The 18510-nt window shown below is 29.0% G+C and overlaps 4 protein-coding genes across 4 annotated transcripts; 2 read left to right on the forward strand and 2 right to left on the reverse strand.

The window, feature by feature from the left end:
• Positions 1 to 131: 131 nt before the first annotated feature.
• Positions 132 to 3164, forward strand: VNE69_12133 (valine-tRNA ligase (VARS1); the record flags this gene model as incomplete). Its single annotated transcript, XM_065475221.1, has 1 exon — positions 132 to 3164. The coding sequence occupies one exon, from the start codon at positions 132 to 134 to the stop codon at positions 3162 to 3164; it is 3033 nt and encodes a 1010-aa protein (XP_065331293.1).
• A 569-nt stretch (positions 3165 to 3733) lies between these two features.
• On the forward strand, positions 3734 to 4723 carry VNE69_12134 (actin-related protein; the record flags this gene model as incomplete). Its single annotated transcript, XM_065475222.1, has 1 exon — positions 3734 to 4723. The coding sequence occupies one exon, from the start codon at positions 3734 to 3736 to the stop codon at positions 4721 to 4723; it is 990 nt and encodes a 329-aa protein (XP_065331294.1).
• A 235-nt stretch (positions 4724 to 4958) lies between these two features.
• VNE69_12135 (dolichol monophosphate mannose synthase) lies at positions 4959 to 5663 on the reverse strand (the record flags this gene model as incomplete). The annotated part of the gene is made up of 1 exon (XM_065475223.1): positions 4959 to 5663. The coding sequence occupies one exon, from the start codon at positions 5661 to 5663 to the stop codon at positions 4959 to 4961; it is 705 nt and encodes a 234-aa protein (XP_065331295.1).
• A 3568-nt stretch (positions 5664 to 9231) lies between these two features.
• VNE69_12136 (DDE-TNP-IS1595 domain-containing protein) lies at positions 9232 to 9678 on the reverse strand (the record flags this gene model as incomplete). The annotated part of the gene is made up of 1 exon (XM_065475224.1): positions 9232 to 9678. One exon carries the CDS (start codon positions 9676 to 9678, stop codon positions 9232 to 9234), a length of 447 nt encoding a protein of 148 aa, XP_065331296.1.
• Between the last annotated feature and the right edge of the window lie 8832 nt (positions 9679 to 18510).

Consider the following 18510-nt stretch of genomic DNA (forward strand, 5'->3'; position numbering starts at 1 on the left):
CATGATCAAAATTTAATATTTATCAAATATTACACATAATGCTTTAATGCATAAATATTAAATTTTTCAATGCATAAATATTAAATTTTTTAATGCATAAATATTTATTTACATCCCCCTCTTAAAATAAAATGGTCACAGGAGAAGACAGAAAAAAACAAAAAGAAGAAAAAAAGAAACAAAAAATGGAGAAATTTCTAAACAAGAAAATATCTCTAATATCCACCAAGGAACACTCTAAACCCATCAAACTCACCAAAGGTTATGACCCGAAAAAAGTAGAAAAAAAGTGGTCAAATTTAGGAGATTTTTCTCCTGTAAATAAATCTAAGAAATTTGTCATGTGCATGCCTCCTCCAAATATAACAGGCTCCCTTCATATAGGCCATGCTATGATGGTATCAATACAAGATTCTATAGTGAGATATAAGAGACTTAATGATTACTCAGTGTTGTATTTACCAGGGACTGATCATGCTGGAATAGCCACACAAAGTGTAGTAATGAAACAACTAACTAAATCTAAACAAAGTGAAAATAATATTGATAGAGATCAAAATAAGTTTGATCAAGTTAAATTAGACAATGATAAATTTGATAAATCTTTTAATATTGATAGAGATACATTTATTAAAGCCACTTGGGATTGGAAAGAGAAATATGGTAATAGAATTATAGAACAGTTTAAGAGACTTGGTACTAGTTCTGATAATACGAGGATGAAGTTCACAATGGATGAGAAAATGAATAAAAGTGTAAATGAAGCCTTTTGTAGATTTTATGAGAAAGGGTTAATTTACAGAGAAAATAAGATAGTAAATTGGTGTAGTAAATTAAACACTACTCTGAGTGACATAGAAATAGATCATGTGAGTGTAAAAGGAAATACAATTATAAATGTAGATGGTAGAGAATATGAATTTGGAGTAATTTACAAAATCAAGTACCCAGTACAATATATCAAATATAATGAACAAGCCAGTCAAGGCATTTATCAATTTAATGAAGACATACATCAATTTAATGAAGGCTTTTATAAAGAAGATAGTTTATATTCTTATGGTTATGTGATTGTGGCTACTACTAGACCTGAGACAATATTAGGAGATACTGCTTTGTGTGCTCATCCTAATGACTTAAGATACAATAAATATAAGGAAATTATCCCTATAAATCCAATTACAAATAAAAAGATGAAATTTATATTTGATGAGGCAGTAGATAAAGATTTCGAAAGTGGAGTATTAAAAATCACGCCAGCTCATGATCCCGTGGATTTTGAGATAGGAAAAAGGCACAATTTAGAACAGATCAAAATATTTAACTCTAAAAATGAAATCATAATAAATGAACAGAATAAGAAATCATCTCTGTGTGGATGTAAAAGATTAGATGCTAGAGATAAAATACTTGAAATATTAAAATCAAGAGATTTATTCATTGAGAAAAAGCCTCATGAACAAACCTTGCCATTTTGTTCAAGATCTAATGATCTTATAGAACCAATTATCAAAGAACAATGGTGGCTGAAATGTGAAGAAATGTCTAAGAAAGCGATAAATGTAGTGAAAAATGAAGAAATTAAAATATTTCCTAAGGAATCTAAAGAAGATTGGTATAGATGGTTTGAAAATCCAAGAGACTGGTGTCTCTCAAGACAATTATGGTGGGGACACAGAATTCCAGCCTATAAATTTAAAGAATCATCTTATGAAGAATTGTCTTCTAAAGATTTAAATTATACAGATTCATCTTACAAAGACATAAATTATACAGACTCATCTTACAAAGATATAAATTACAAAGATTCAAGTTACAAATCATATATTGACAAATCATGTATTGATAAATCATGTATTGATAAATCATATATTTGGACAATAGGAAGAACTAAGAAAGAAGCAGTAGAGAAATTTAATAAGAAATATAATACAAATTTAGATGAATCTAAATTTGAACAAGACGAGGATGTCTTAGACACTTGGTTCTCTTCAGGCCTCTGGCCTTTTGCCACTTTAGGCTGGCCTGAAGAGACAGAAGATTTCTCAAATTTCTTCCCTACTAATTTATTAGAAACAGGTAAAGACATTTTATTCTTCTGGGTAGGGAGAATGGTAATGATGTCTCTAGAATTAACTAATAAGATCCCATTTGAGAATATCTTACTACATGGAATAGTAAGAGATGCTAATGGTAGAAAAATGAGTAAAAGTCTTGGGAATGTAATAGACCCTTTACATATTATAGAAGGAGCAAGTTTAGAAGATTTATTAGAAAATATGAGATCAGGGAATCTTAGTAAAGAAAATCAGAAGAGTGCTGAAGAAATAATAAAGAAAGATTATCCAAATGGAATAGAGTGCTGTGGAGCTGATGCATTAAGATTTACATTATTGAGTTATATGAATGGGATAAATGATATAAAATTAGATATAGAACGAGTAATAGGAACAAGAAGATTTTGTAATAAAATATACAATGCATCAATATTCCTTAAGAAAGTACTTAAAGAAAATATATTTTTAAATTACTCAAGAGATGATGATGATGATATTAAAAAAGATGATGTCTCTAATGATGTCTCTATTAATGTCTTAAAAGATGATGCCTCAAAAGACGAAAATAAAAAATATGATGTCATACATGATAATGTCATAAAAGATGATGTCATACATGTCATACATTATGATAAATTATTAGTCTGGTTAATACAAAAAAGAAATAAAGTAATAGAAATTACTCATGAATCCTTCAGAGACTATAAATTTATGACTGCTGTCCAGTCAATCCATAAATTCTTCTTATACGACTTCTGTGATATTTATATAGAAATAGTCAAGAAGATCAAAAAAGAAGAATATATAAAAGTCTTATTTATAGTCTTCATTGACTGTATAAAGATATTCAGTATTTATATGCCATTTATAACTCAAGAGATTTATAGTCAATATTTCAAGGAATCAATCAACGAGACAAATTTCCCAGAAATAATTAAGATAAATTGTGAAGAAATAGTTAAAACAAATTTTGAAGAAATTTTGAGTAAAGTTAAGAATATAAGAAACCAAGAGAAGGAAGATATAGAAGTAGAAGGGATAGAAGAAGAAGATATAGAATATATCAAAGCATTAGTACCTCATATCAAGAGTATAAATGGAATATAATAAAAATATTCTTTATAATTTATATTGTATTTTATATTTATGCATTTTTATTTATATTTTGACTATTTTGAGTTTAGCATAAATAAAATGCGACATGGACATATGGGGTAACTAAAAGTATATAAACAACAAAGATGTGGAAATAAGAATAGATCAAACTTATCAGAATAGATGTCACATCACAAGAAAATCTACAGCAAGAAAACGATAAGTTAAGAAAATAATATGTCCTTAAGAACGAACTCATTATAAATGAATTCAGAAAAATCTATACGTAGTTACTTGGACAGTCTTGTGACTAAGTCTCACAAGACTTATTAGAAGAGTACACCAAGATGATCACGCTAGAAAGCATTCCTCTGGACTACCGAAGCCAATGTGGAAAAGATTATAAGCTTAGACTCTACCTACGAGCAAAAGACGCTAACATGCAACTTATACTTGTAAAATTGAGATTAAGCACGCCATATTAGATTTGATCATTTTATATGTTTAAAAAATACCATATTTATAATATCTTGTCTTTCTAGTGGATTGTAAATCATCATTTCTTAGCCCCCTTTCTGATTATGTTCGTCTCCTCAGATTTAAGTTCTGTAATCGTAGACATAGGCACAGAGACATTCAAAATAGGCTACTCTGACAAGGAATATCCCATGCACTACAACTCATCCAAGACATTCAAGAATGACTTCACTTCTCCTGTACAATCCTCCACTATCCACAATATTGACTCTTATATCTCACTTATGACTTCTCATTTGCCTCTTGACACTTCTTATCTTCTAATAAGTGAAAACACATTTGAAGATGAAAATATTAAAGAGCGAATACTCAGTGAAGTCATGGAGAAGAGTCTCGCCTCTTCTCTTATGTTCTCTAAAAGTAGTATACTTGACACATTCTCGTATGGGAAGACTACTAGTATAAATATAGTAATAAGTGGAGGATCTACACAGATAGTAAGTGTAGTAGATGGGTATATAACATGTAGGAAGAAGATAGAATATGGATGTGAAGATATAAGTAAGAAATATCTAGAGAAAATTAATAAAGAGAAAATAAAACAGAAGTTTGATTCAATTAATAAGAATGGATGTATTAATGATAATAATACTAATGAAGGATTATTAAATTTTAAGAAATTAGAATACGCTAGATTTAAAAAAGAAGATTTCTATAAAAAAGAAAACAATATTCAACAATTTCTTTATCTACACGATAAAATACTAAAAATTACTGACTACTTAGAAGACATTCTCCAGTCAAATTCACCTGATAGAAAATTCGACTTATTAAATAATATCTTGATATCAGGAGGAGGAAGTTTAATACCAAATATCACCAATCTATTAGAGAAAAATATAAGCGAGAAAATATCAAAAAACAATTTCTGCATTTTTAACCAGCCAAGTCTGTTTCATACATTTTTTGGTGGGGCAGTTATGGGGAATATAGGGAGTTTTAAAGCACTGAATATAGGGAAAGCGGATTATATAGAATGTGGAGTGAATATCTTAAAAAGGAAGAATTATTCATGGGTACTTAATAAACCATAAAGTATTTTATATTTATATTATTAGATTATAATCAAAAATATCGATAGTGTAAAAAAATTTGAATTTTAAAAATTTATTATATTTTAAATTTAATATTAAAAATTTTCATATTTAAAATTTTCTATTGTAACAATTTTGACATATTTAAAATTTTTATATTTAAAATTTTCATATTTAAAATTTTTATAGTAAAATTTATTACAAATTTTATATAAAATCGACTACTATAATAATTTTAAAATTCAAATTTATTTTTTAATAATTGTAGTATTGAAAGTAAAAAATTTAAAATTTCTTTACTTCCCAATTTTGATACTCCTACTTCTCTCTCATAAAATATTATCGGACATTCTTCAATCTTAAATCTTCTTTTTTCTGCTTGACACATCATCTCCATTTGTACTGAATATCCTTTAGAAACACAATTCCCTAATAATATTCTCAAGACTTCAGTTTTATAAAGTCGAAATGAACCTGTCAAATCAGAACTACGTAAATTTAACACCAATTTGGCCAGATTATTCGCGCCTCTACTGACTAATTTCCTATACAGTGACCAGTTATAAACTCCGCCATTTTTTATATATCTAGAGCTTGAGACCAAATCACAGCCAGTAATGTTCTGTATTCGTATCATGGATTGAATGTAAAACGGGTCATGGGACAAATCAGCGTCTAATATTATTGTATACTCGTATTTACAATATTCTAGAGCGGCTTGATACGCCGAGCCTAGGCCTAGTTTAGTGGGTCTTAAAACTAATTTGAGGAACTTAGTGTTAGACTGGTGTATTTCTTTTATTGTGTCGTCTGTACTGCCGTCATCGACTATTATAATTTGATAAATGACATTTAACTTGTCTAAGACTTCTTGTAACATTTTGAGAAGACAAGCAATATTGCCTTGTTCATTATTAGTAGGAATAATAACATTATACATTTGAGGGCAAAACAAAGACAAGACCAGAAATGTAAAAAGATAACAAATATGGCTTATTTGTTTATAACATAAAATATGTATTAATTAAAATTTAGAGTTTTATAATTGTATTAGTCTTTGAAGTAAATAAAGAGAAAATATAACTGTGATAAAATATTAAAGTTTTTCTGAACGGAGGAAAAATTACGGGCTTGGGGGTAGAAACATAAATGATGATTTGGTTAAAACAATAAAGAGCTAAACAAATTAGGAATATAAAAAAAGAGAGATGTTTTTTAGGTAAAAATTCCATTATTAACATTTTGACTGGGGCTGAAGTAAAAAAAATTTACCATAAAAACAATGTTTATTATATTAAAAAACCTGAAAAGAGATCATGACTCAGACAACAAACCCAATGTGTTGATACATTAAAACTGGTTCGATACCTGACAAACTTAAGTTTTTTTAAAAGAGCTGTTGGTCTATCTTTAATGATTTAATGAGGAACATATAATATTTACTGGATTCAAATTACGTATGTGCTCATTAATAAGGTGATTTAGAGCTATTTAGAAATACTTTTTAAGGGTACATTATTGTGCCTATTATTGCTAATAAACGTAGGTTTTTTTCGGGATCATATAAACCTCTACGCTTGTGAACAATCTTATGAGACAACAAGAGACTAGAATGAAACGCATCTTAAACCCTATAGTGTTTAGCAATACGCTAGTTAAAACAAACGCCCAACTTGCTTTTAACTAAAAGTTAATATAGAGGTGAATAGAGCGAGTGCAATTCAGATAACATTACAAAGGATATGTCTATTATGAGTAGGTAAAAAAGAAATTCGTCTTTGTCAATAGTGGGCGAAAAATGTATTTGGCAACTTGTCGCTTAATTGTAAATATAAAGTACAGTTTTTACTGTAGCTAAATTTCAATGAATCAGTAGCTGGTTTCAATCAATTTCTAGATGACTAAAGGGTCTAAACTACAAGTAGCTTGTATATACTCGCCTTTCTATTCCGAGTATAAGGAATTTACAACTTTTTTAATAAAAAGGTTTACAATTTTCTAGACTACCTTAATATGTAAGCATATTTGCAAATTTTCAAAAAATTAATGTACTCTTAAAAATTAAGATAAGCAGATTTATGATTTATTCATCTTTTGAAAATCGTGTTTTTTTTTTCTGAAATTTAAAATTTTCTGTAAAAAAAATTACCGGAACTTTTAATGCACGAGATGTAGTGTTCGCATTATTGAATGGTTATATCGCAATTTTAACTTTACGTTTAATTGAAATTTTTTTGATTAGTTTAACATTGAACATATCAATATATACATTAAACAACGGTGTTACAAGAAAAAAGCGTTTTTTCTCATCGATACATTTCAACTGGATAATTGATACTATTATACTCAAAGTATACATCTTCAGTCAGACAAACGAGGAAAATTCTCTTCACAATAAAAAAAATAACAGTTTTTTGAAAAAAACAAATATTGAAAATTTATAATACTTTTATAATAGTACCTCTATTGCGCCTTATTTTTCAAGATCAAATATTGATGGAAGAACATTTCAAATCGCAAAACAATACTTTCTTGAACACATAATATTTTTTCAGAGAGTAATTCACAAAATAGATTTGGAGCATTTTATACGAGATAAATTAAAGTCAATACAATAATTACAAATTTGCTAACAGAAAACTGCAGATATAATTTCTTAACATTATATTTGCAAAATTTTTTAAAGAATGTAAGAATAAATCAAAAAGATCGTGCCTTGAGTGTTTGATTGTAAATGTAGGTTTAGCATCAATTTTTTTTCAATTATATGTAAACAATGAAAGTTTTATTTTGTCGATCATAAATGCATTATCTAAATCAATCATTTTATTTTGAAATGTGCGACGGGTGTTAAAGCTGAATCTTTTTTAAATAAATTTGTTCATTATAATATTTCGTTTAGTATTTTTGGCATAAGTACAAATGAGAGGTTTTAATATCTGCATCATCGTCAATTATGAAAATATACATATTCGAAACATTATATCTCAAATCAAATTTTAGCAACAACTTATCGATGCTTCTTAATTTAACGTTTTTCGATCTATTTTCTTAATTAATAATGCTCGCAATAGAGCACCTATCATTTGAATTTCCGATCGGAAAGTCGCAAAATATTTTGCGATTCGCTGTATAAAAAAAATATCATGAATAAAAACTAATGTTATCAATAAACTACTGACAATTTTGTTCTGATAACAAGAAGTTTGATAATAAGTTTTTGAAATGTTATTTATCATGTATCTGATGTTTTTTCTAAGTTTCATCATAATTTTCATTTTTTGCACCTATTAACAAAGATAAAATAAAATATTCAAACATTGTCTTTTTTAGATTGAATGTTTTAAATTTACATAATATCTACCTCTCATTATGATAAATAAATACTATGGCGATACTAATCGAGAGTCAACAAGTGATGGCTATGGTCAAGAGACCAGAAAAATGTTTCAAAAAGAAGTTAAGAGAACAGTGTGAAGGCTAGAGCACGATGTTGTTGACATGCTTATGTGGAAAGCAAAATTTATGAAATGGGTTTAGAAATAATAAAAATTTTTATGGTTGAAAGGATAAGGAAAGGAGACAATTGGACTCTAATTATTGAAGAAATAAAAAAAGAAATTAGAAAGGGAGAGATAAAGTTAATGATGAAGAAAACAAAGTTAGAATGATGGAAATGTTTGCTGAGTCAGTTAGAGGAATTAGCGATTAGAGAAGCAGTCTTAAGGGTAAGTAAAAATAATGTAAGCGAGGGAAATAAATATTGCTTTACTGTGGTAGATTAAGACACATGGCAGGGGATTGCTTCGTAAGGAAGCGAAGGGAAGAAGATAATAAAATAAATAGTTTAATTTGTACTCGGGGTCAGGAAGAGCAGGTGTCTACAAACACAGAGCTTAGTGCGCAAGAATATAGAAAATGTGGAGAAGTGCAAGCAAAAAGTCGAACGGAAAGAAACGAAAACAAGATAAAAAAGAAGAGGGTCTTAGCATTAAGGGCATAAAAGTAGAATTTAAGGAAGTTTTTATACCTGCAACAGGAAGAAATTAGATATTACAAGATAGAAAAATGTAAAATTGTGACCCTCCAGAAAAAAAAGTAGTAAAAAGAAGACATACTAACCCGCAGACATTGCTGGGGACACTTAAAAATATAGTTAAAGTTTAGAAGAGAGAAAGATTATTAGAAGGTCTTTATCTGGCTTGAGGAACCCCATTGGGGCTATAGGTAAACTTAACGGAGGCGTAAGACTTGTTAGTAACTTGATGAGTCTAAATGATTTAGTTGAAAAAAGAGGCGCTCCTTAAATTCAAAATCACAGGGGTTAAAAAAAATAAAAAATTAAAAAAAACCAAAACCATTTATGTGGACGGCGGATAGTCCAGATATCATGATTGGTAATTCTAATCAGTAAAACGTCTCAGTCTGAAACAATGTTTCAGAAATAAATATAAATATCTTTTTGGAATAACAATCATGGGTAAAAATAAACACAATTCAACTAAATCTCATATTTCGTCTAACGTCAACACATTTATTCTAACAAAAGTATTTTTTTTGAAAATTTCAGCATAAGTATCGATATTTTTGTCTTTTAGATATTTACTTCTAAATAGGAATTCATATATAAAATCTTCCATATTCACCTTCATTATTCCTCTTCTTGTTCTTAATTCTGTTTTTAAATGACTCCATAGATTCTCTATTTTAGTAGTATGATGTTCATACTCATTAGTAAAGCCAACACTATGATTAACAACTTCATGAACAGATCCGAAGTCACGAACAGCAGAACGGTAAGATGCAAAACCATCAGTTCTTATTATCGTTCCTTCGAGAACATACTCCCTAAAAAGCTCTAACATCACAGCCTGAGTTCTATTAGGAACAATTTTTAGAAAACAGTCCCTATCTTCATTTTCTATACCCCCAACCAACCAGGTCGTTCCAGGCATATCATCTTACTCTGTAGTAGGATTCGTAATTATACGACTTCTACAGATTGCTGTTACGTCATTGCCATGTCTTGGCGGTACCTTGTTGGTTTTTAAAAAGGAAATGTAAATAGATTTACAAGTTGAAGAGTAATTCATATTTATTTAAAAATAATTTTCTTAAATAGTTTTTTCTGAATCAAATCAAATATAATTGGTTACACGAGTACCAATTAAAACATTGATCTGAAACAACTATTTCCTTGAGTATAATTGGTCATAGTGAGGGTATGACAGTTTCCCCCACCTTAGCCGGCCTTACTCTTTTGATATTTACCAATGTAAATTTATCGTCTTCCAGAACCTTCAACTGATCCCCTTGTATAGATTCCACAATAAAAGGACCTAGCCATTTGTCCTCGAGTTTTTCTTTTGCGTTTACATTCTTAATGTAAATATAATCACCTTTAGCAAATTTGTGACCGATTATTCTAGACTTGTTTAATTTAGCATTATCTTTAGCTGTTTTTGTATGTATGTTTTGGATTATACTTCGAGTGTCAAATGATAAATTTCGTTTGAAGGGATCGAGTGGACTATATTTAAACCTAAACTCAAATGGAGATAACCCGGTTGTTTTATGAGCAGCGTAATTTAAGGCTCTAAACGCTAATTGAATCGTCTCGCTTAAAAAGTTTCCTTTATTGATTCTTAGTATCGTAGCGATGGTTTGGTTAATCCGCTCACTGATGCTATTTCCCGTAGGATTATATGGAGAAGTAAGAATATGTTTGATATTATACGCTTGTAAAATATTTTCAAATTTTTGCGATATAAATTGTTTACCCCTATCTGAAAGTAGAGTTTGAGGGATGGGGCACTGTTTAAGCCAATTGTTTTCGAATGCCTCAGAAACTGCTGCTGCGGTAATCTGTGGAAGTATAATTAGTTCTGTCCATCGTGTCAATCTGTCTGTGATTGTTAGTATGTAAAATTTGTTTTCAACTATATTTGACTTAAACTCGTCTGAGCGAAATGGACCTATTATGTCCGTAGATATATCTTTAAATGGCGTGTTTGAAGAAAGGTTTCCTTTTAGTTCTCCATAGTTTGCGCGAAAGTTTTTACTTGTTTGACATTTAAAGCATTGCTGACTAATATTTTGAATGTTTCGTTTAACATTATTTCCCGTTAGATAAGTTTTTATGGAATTATAAAGCTTAACTTCTCCTGGGTGTCCTAAATAGTCATGAATTCGCTTTAAATATGTTGTAAATATAGTATCTGGGAGGATAAGTCGGTTTACATTGTCTGATATAATGCCCGAATCATGGAGTATATATCTTTGTGGTGAATCTGCTACGCTTTCTTGCAGTTTAGAATCTTGCAGTTGTTGTTCTAAGATTTCTTTTAGGTTATATTTAAAATTTCCAAAAATGTAGTCCCTTAGTGCACAACACCTTGATAAGTGATCTGGAACTACGTTTGTTTCTCCTTTAATATGAGTGATTGTGTAATCATATTCGTCAAGTAATAGTTTCCAGCGTTGAACTCGTTTATTCAGGGCTTCTGTTGTAAAAAGTAAATTTGCGTTGTCTGTCTGGATGTGTATTTTTGAATTAAAAATCATTTGCTTAAAGTGTCTGAGTGATTTAATTACTGCTAGAAATTCCTTTTCCATAACCGTGTATCTTTTTTCGGCTTCTGAAAATTTGTAACTATAAAGTCCTATAAGGTTTTCGTCTTGAAGTAAAGTAGATCCTAATCCCTCTTCGGATGCATCTGTAGTAAGTAGAAAAGGTTTTTTGTAGTCGGGATAATTTAACATTGTTTGTCGTTTGATCTCCGAAATAATGTTCTTTACTGAAGCATCTTCCTCTTTGGTCCACGAAAATTTGCTTTTCTTTGCTAGTTTGTTGGTCAAGAATGCTATTTTACTTGAAAGATTTTTGATATAAGGTCTGAACCAATTAATGAATCCAATAATTTTCATCAAGTCTTTCTTCGTTCTTGGGTTTTTTTTTATAGTAAATTTATCAACCCGGGAAATGTCTGGTTTTATTCCTTTAGATGAAATTATATTTCCTAAATAGGTTACTTCTGGCACAAAGAAAGTGGATTTTTCAAAATTAACTGATGCGCCTGCCTTACATAGAAGTGATAATACAATTTTAAGATGTTCTTCATGGTCTTGTTTACATTTAGAATATATTAGTACGTCGTCTAGAAAAATTTTTACAAATTCGAGATGACCCAAAAGGTCGGACATACATCATTGGAATTCTCTGGGCGCATTGGCAAGCCCAAAAGGCATTCTTAGGAATTCATATTGTCCCCATGGAAGCACAAACGCCCTTTTGTGAACATCTTGTTTAGCGACTGGGATCTGGTAATAGCCCATATTTAGATCTATTTGTGAAAAAATAAATGCTTCCTGTAATGATCGTAATTGTTCATGAATATTTGGAAATGGGAATGCTTGTTTTACTGTTACTGAGTTAAGTTTTCTGTAGTCTATTACTAACCGAATTTTCCCGTTTTTCTTCAGAATAGGGAATGCCGGTGATGCGTAATGAGACGTGCTCTTTTGGATTATCTTTAGTTTTAAAAGATTGTCAATTTCTTGCTTGAGTGGTTCTTGTATGTTTATGGGCACTTGGTAAGGTTTTAAAAATACTGGAGTATTAGTAGTTGTTTTTATCTGAAAACCTTGCGAAGGTAGTTGCCCAAGTGACGGATTGTTTTCTTGTACGTCTTTTATGTATGATTTAATAGAATCTGGAATATATGTACTGTCGTCTTCTGTGATCATTTTTGATTTAGAGTAAATGATATAGTCTGGATTGTTTATCCAATCTTGATAATCTTTGTTCGTAAATTGAAACCTCTTATTTAGAATATAAATAGATTTTTGGTGATAGTCTATTACTGTATTGGTATTATTTAAAAAGGGTCTTCCCAATATACAGTCCAGAATGAGATCGTCGAGTACGATGAAAATAACTCTTTCTTTGACGCTTTCTGATTGTTTTATTGTTAAATATACTTCGACGGCCTCGTTAGTATTCGAGGTAATACCGTTTCCATATTCGATTCGCCTGTTTCTGACTATAAGAGGGGTAAGTTCAAGTTGTTTTACCATTGATCTACTCATATAGTTGCTGCTTGCTCCTGTGTCGAATGATAGGGTAATTTGGGTTTGGTTGACATTTCCCAGTAGTTCGGGCAACCCAATTGGGGTATCTGGTTCTTTAAGAATTAAATTTTTATCATTTCTCTGGGTAACGCCTCCCTTAGAGCTGTTTAGCGCTCTACAATCTTTCGTGTAATGTCCACGGCTTTTATGAAATGTACAAAATGGTTTCTGTTGGTTGTGTTCTTTTTTATTCTTCATGGATTTAAAATCCAATTTAACACATGGCTCTTTTCCAAGGTTAATAATTGTCTGTTCTATTTCCTTAATTTGATTCATTATGGATATAGAATCCCTTAGATTAATCTTGGCCATTTCTAATTTCGTTGTTATATCTAAACCTTGGTAAAAATACTCAGATATTCTACTATTCATATCTTTCTCGGAGATTCTTAAACACCATTTTAGTTTCGTTGTAAGGTCTTTAATTCGATTATGATATTGTTCGATATATGTAAAATCATTCTGTTTTGTTCTTTGGATCGCATCTAAGTACCAATGGGAATCCTGTTCGGGATAGGCGCTGTAAATTAGCGCAAGAAAATGCTTTTCTATGTCCAAAATTTTCTTCTTTGGAAGTATATCTAAAAGCGAAGGTGTAACTACTGAATGCAGCACGGCAATTGAAAGAGATGCTGACCATTGGCATTGTTCCATGGTTTCTTTGAACTCTGAAGTCCATTGAAAAATATCCTGTATTGTTAAATCGTTAAGTTCTGTGATAGACTTTGAAAGTTGTAACGAATTTGTAGGATCGGGAGAAAAGGTAAAAGAGTACTGTTTAAAGTCTTTCTTTATTTTTGACAGATTTGAACCTGGTTTGTTAAAGCTCCCTGCATGAATAAAATCTTCTTTGTCGGCGTATGACGTCATAATGCCATGTCTTGGCGGTACCTTGTTGGTTTTTAAAAAGGAAATGTAAATAGATTTACAAGTTGAAGAGTAATTCATATTTATTTAAAAATAATTTTCTTAAATAGTTTTTTCTGAATCAAATCAAATATAATTGGTTACACGAGTACCAATTAAAACATTGATCTGAAACAACTATTTCCTTGAGTATAATTGGTCATAGTGAGGGTATGACACTATGATCGTGTACACTTAAACAGAATTAATTATTGTCTTTGATTTTTGACTCTAAAATTACAAAACAGTAAAAAATTACATGAAAACAAAAACAACAAAGTAAATATTTGAAGCATAGAGTCGAAACACAAGTTAAACCCCCCAAAGCATACTATAATACCTTTATGTCTGTTTTAAAGGTGAATTACATAATGTAATTAATTTTTAAACATGACTTAATTATATATTAACTTATTTGCACAAGATGTTTTATTAGTGTGCTAGTTTTTTTAGGTTCAATTCAAAGTTCAATGAATTGTTCCCAAAGAAAAAGATTTTACATATAGTTAATATTGTAAATTATGCCTGCTTTATTTATGTTTAGGTATAGTTGTATGATCGAATAAGAATATTCAATAATTTATTGATTTTTTGTTTTTGGTGAATAAATAGATATTTAGAATATTTCTGTAGGACTGATTTTGTTCAATATGTTAAAAATACGTAGGGCATATTGATTTATGCACTAATATTTATGCGAACATGCAATCATAAAAGTTGAAACAAACTAATGAAAAGATTATAAAAAATATAAGTGATATTTGCCCAAAATGAAGTTTAAATATTTTATAAAAAAAATGTGGCAGAATACCCATAAGAATTTAAAGTAAAAGTTGTAAAAACATACAAAATCGTTTAAATAAAAACAATTTGTAGCCTTGTAAACAAGATGATTGCATATAATTACATTTGAAAAAAAGATATGTCACTAGCCTTTTCATATACTAACATTAAATTTGGCATTTAATAGTAATGAAGGTTTTTTTTTGCAAGCAAAGGGTTCTCTTTCTCACAATTGCATTGTAGTCTCTTGGCTGTTGCATTTTTATGAATGTCGATCAAAAGTAATAGTTATGATTTTTATTTAATAACGTTGACTGTTATTGTATTCTATATTAAGCCCAACATTATTGCTGCAATGAATAGCTTTCTTGCCTTTACACAGATTGTCAGTTTTTGCTACCGATTTTATTGAATATCTATCTGTTTTATACAAATATATGACGGGAGCTCATCAAAACAAGATTTTACATTCCTCCTGCCCAAATCGCGATAGTGTCTGGGTTGAATTCAAACGGAAGAATTAAAATTATCCGTTAATAAAAATATTCTAAAGAACACTTCGGCATATTGGCCATTATATGTTCGAGTAACGACATTAATACATACAGAGTAGAGGTGTCTTAGTTTTTTAAATGTTGATCTTTCTGTTTTTATGTTAAAAATCTTAGAAAGTATATTCTTAGATAATTTCATTAGATTCAAAGAAATAGAAGCATATTCCATCATTATAAATTTGGGAGTCGAAACAGCGATAGGGGGTTTATCATGTTGCCACAGATTGCGTCTTATATTCAAATCTCTAATATAATGCGGGTTGTTTATACTATATAAGAACATTTATATTAATTTTGAACTATTCAAATCTTAACAAATATCTCTAATTCTCAAATTATCACTTGTCTAATACAAAAAAAATCATCTTCTCCATCTTTGATATTGTGATACGAATAATTGTAATTTAGTATCTGTTATTACTTCGTTGGCGTGTTCCTTTTTGATTTTGTATTACAATCACGGGGAAAATATCTTTAACAAAAGCTTATATCGTTTACGGGATCTAATTGCCTTGTTTGCTTTTCTGTGTGTTTTATTGTATATTTTTTTAATCAACTCTGGAATTTTAAAATTTGATGGGCACTTACAAAGCAATGTAAGAATGTAAGTTACATATTAAATCCCCTTTGATAAATACCCAGATTAAAATCAAGTACATCACGCTATATTTCCGTATTCCCATGATATTATCGTAGTCTCACAAATATGAACACGTTGTTATATTCTATTTCATTTTATTAGTTTTATAAAAGAACTTTGCAATCATTATTTCATTTATAAAGGTCGCCTGAATTTATGATTAAATATCGGTAAAAAAGAGTACGATGTATTTTAAATTCCATGCCCTTGAAACTTATGTATTTGTCTCTAACGAATAAAACGAAGGGAAATCATTATTTAACCAGACAAACATAAAAAACTCATAAATACTTTGATTAAAAGTAGATAAAGGGCTTATCGAATATTCTTCCGCATGTTTTTTATTCATTAATTTTTATGTAACATATTATCAACTTTTAGTTCTAAAATAGTTATTTTTGTTGAAAACATGTAGAATTTTCATCTTAGATAAGTATTTTTGTTTTTTTTCATTTGTCATTCCTAACAATATTCTATCTTTTTATTTGTGGCAAAAAGGATTATCTATGTGAGAAAATATCGCTTTGTTTTAAAAATTCTATGTATAATTTTGATAATTTAAATATAATATGAAATTTGTTTTTTAAAATATAAGATGTCTTACCTCTCGTCAAATATATCTAGCTCATAAGGAGATTCCCGCTTTCATGATTTGGCAGTTGCATAGAAGTTACTCAAATCTAAATTATGATTATCTTTACTCATTCATTTTCATTTTTATGTTCTTATAAGATATAGCTTTGTAACATAAACAAAATTTACTAGCTGCAAACTTTTCATATTAAATTAGAGATGAATTTCAGTCTATAAGTAACATTTAATTATAAAACTTTACGCCAAAAGAGAAATACTTACGCTTTAGTATATAGTTTTTGTATTAGAATTTGATATAATCAAAACAATACTATAAAAATGACGAAAAAGCATTTTTAGATTTTTTATTGAAATAATATCTAATATCTCTTCTATTTTGTGAATTCTAAATAACTATCAGTAATATGGTTTGTGTACATCGAGAATCTATTTATATCCTGTATATATATTATAAAGGCATCTAAACATCTCTTCTCTAGTAACGATGGCTTTGTAAATTAGCTAAATAGAATTATTAATTCTACTACTATTCTTATTTCAGGAAAACAATATTTTATTTAACTATTATATATATATTTAAAAATTCCTAAAAGCCTGAAAGCTGCACGAATAAACAAACTTGTGTCTACTATATCCAAGGATAATGCTATAAAGATATGAATGTTTTCATCACCATTGATATCATTAGTTGTCTGAAATTAGTTCAATTATTGCTTAATTTCATATTTATAAAGATATTAGTTAGGTCGAGATCGATTTTATATCAGACGTTACGGACTACTAGTTTGTGTAAAAATGAATCAAGAGTTGTTATAGAGTTAAGTATCATGGATTTATAGAAAAGTCGCTTCTGCGCATATTATTTCGTTTACTTTATAATGATGTATTTATCCAGAAATTATATGAGAATACCTTTGAAATATAGTAATTTTTTATAGAAAAAATAAAAAAAATTGATGCTTGCAATAGTTCACAAGAACTTTTTACGAATATATGCTTTAAGTTAGATCTAAAATCTTTTCACGAAATACAAGTACGAAGTACTTTTTCATGCTAAAATATATTACAAATTATACCATCAGGTGGATTACAATACAGAGTGAAAGAAAGGTTTAAATTTCACATTTATATTTCTTAAATTGTTATAGCTATTAAGTTTTAATTGTGCGGTTTCAATCTAGATGTTTCTTTTATTTACAAAAATACAATTTTTTTGTACTAATATAATCTTTAATTATTATAGTTTCTTAAAGAATAGATTTTTTCAATTATAAACCCAATTGATAATATATTAATCATTTCTAATGAACGCCCCTAGCTAAAACAGTTTTTCTAATATATATATATATATATGAAAAGTACTTTATGTCTTAACAAAAATATTTTATAGGCTTGTTGAAGAATAAGATAAAGTCCAAAATTACTTTACAACCGGAATATTAATATGAATAGAATAAAATATACAATTGTACCTTAACAAGAAATATTAATGTTATATTAAAGATGATTTGTCCAAAAATACAGATACAACCGCTTTATATTCCATTTAAATTTTTATACGATCCAAGAAGAGTTAGAAGTATCAAAAAGGTATATAATATCTTATGTGTTTAGTCCTTGGTTTCAAGTCGATAGAACATTGTTACTTCATTTTTTAATTGGGGTTTATTCCAATTTTTTAAAAAACACATAAATGAGTTAGTAAGATTTAAAATTTAAGAGGTATCGTGGTCATTATTCTTTTTTAAATTGATGCCTTTTATTCTTAGGCAGTACACAATACAGCCCCAAATTAACTTTATGATGTTTATAAGGGTAAATTTATTGAAATTTACAAATTTGTCCTATTTATTTCAGTTAGTGCTCTAAATAGATGTTAAATTTTTTAATATATTTCTTCAAAAATTTTCTCATATAATCAGGATGTGATTCAATAAGTAAGATTTTAATATATTTTTTTTGCTAACCATTCGTTTAAGAAAAAAACATTCGCGCCCATTACTATGTGGTTATGATATTATAATCGTCTTTGGAAAATTATATAATATTTAATAAGAGATTTGAGAGCAAGTTTTCAAGATATGTCCTAATCCGGCAAGTTATTGCTATATATATATATATATCGGTACCTGGTTTTCGGGGCGAACACTATTATCAGGACATTGTTCATATTTTAAACG

The sequence above is a fragment of the Vairimorpha necatrix genome, chromosome 12 (genome assembly GCF_036630325.1).
Source record: "Vairimorpha necatrix chromosome 12, complete sequence".
Lineage (NCBI taxonomy): Eukaryota > Fungi > Microsporidia > Nosematidae > Vairimorpha > Vairimorpha necatrix.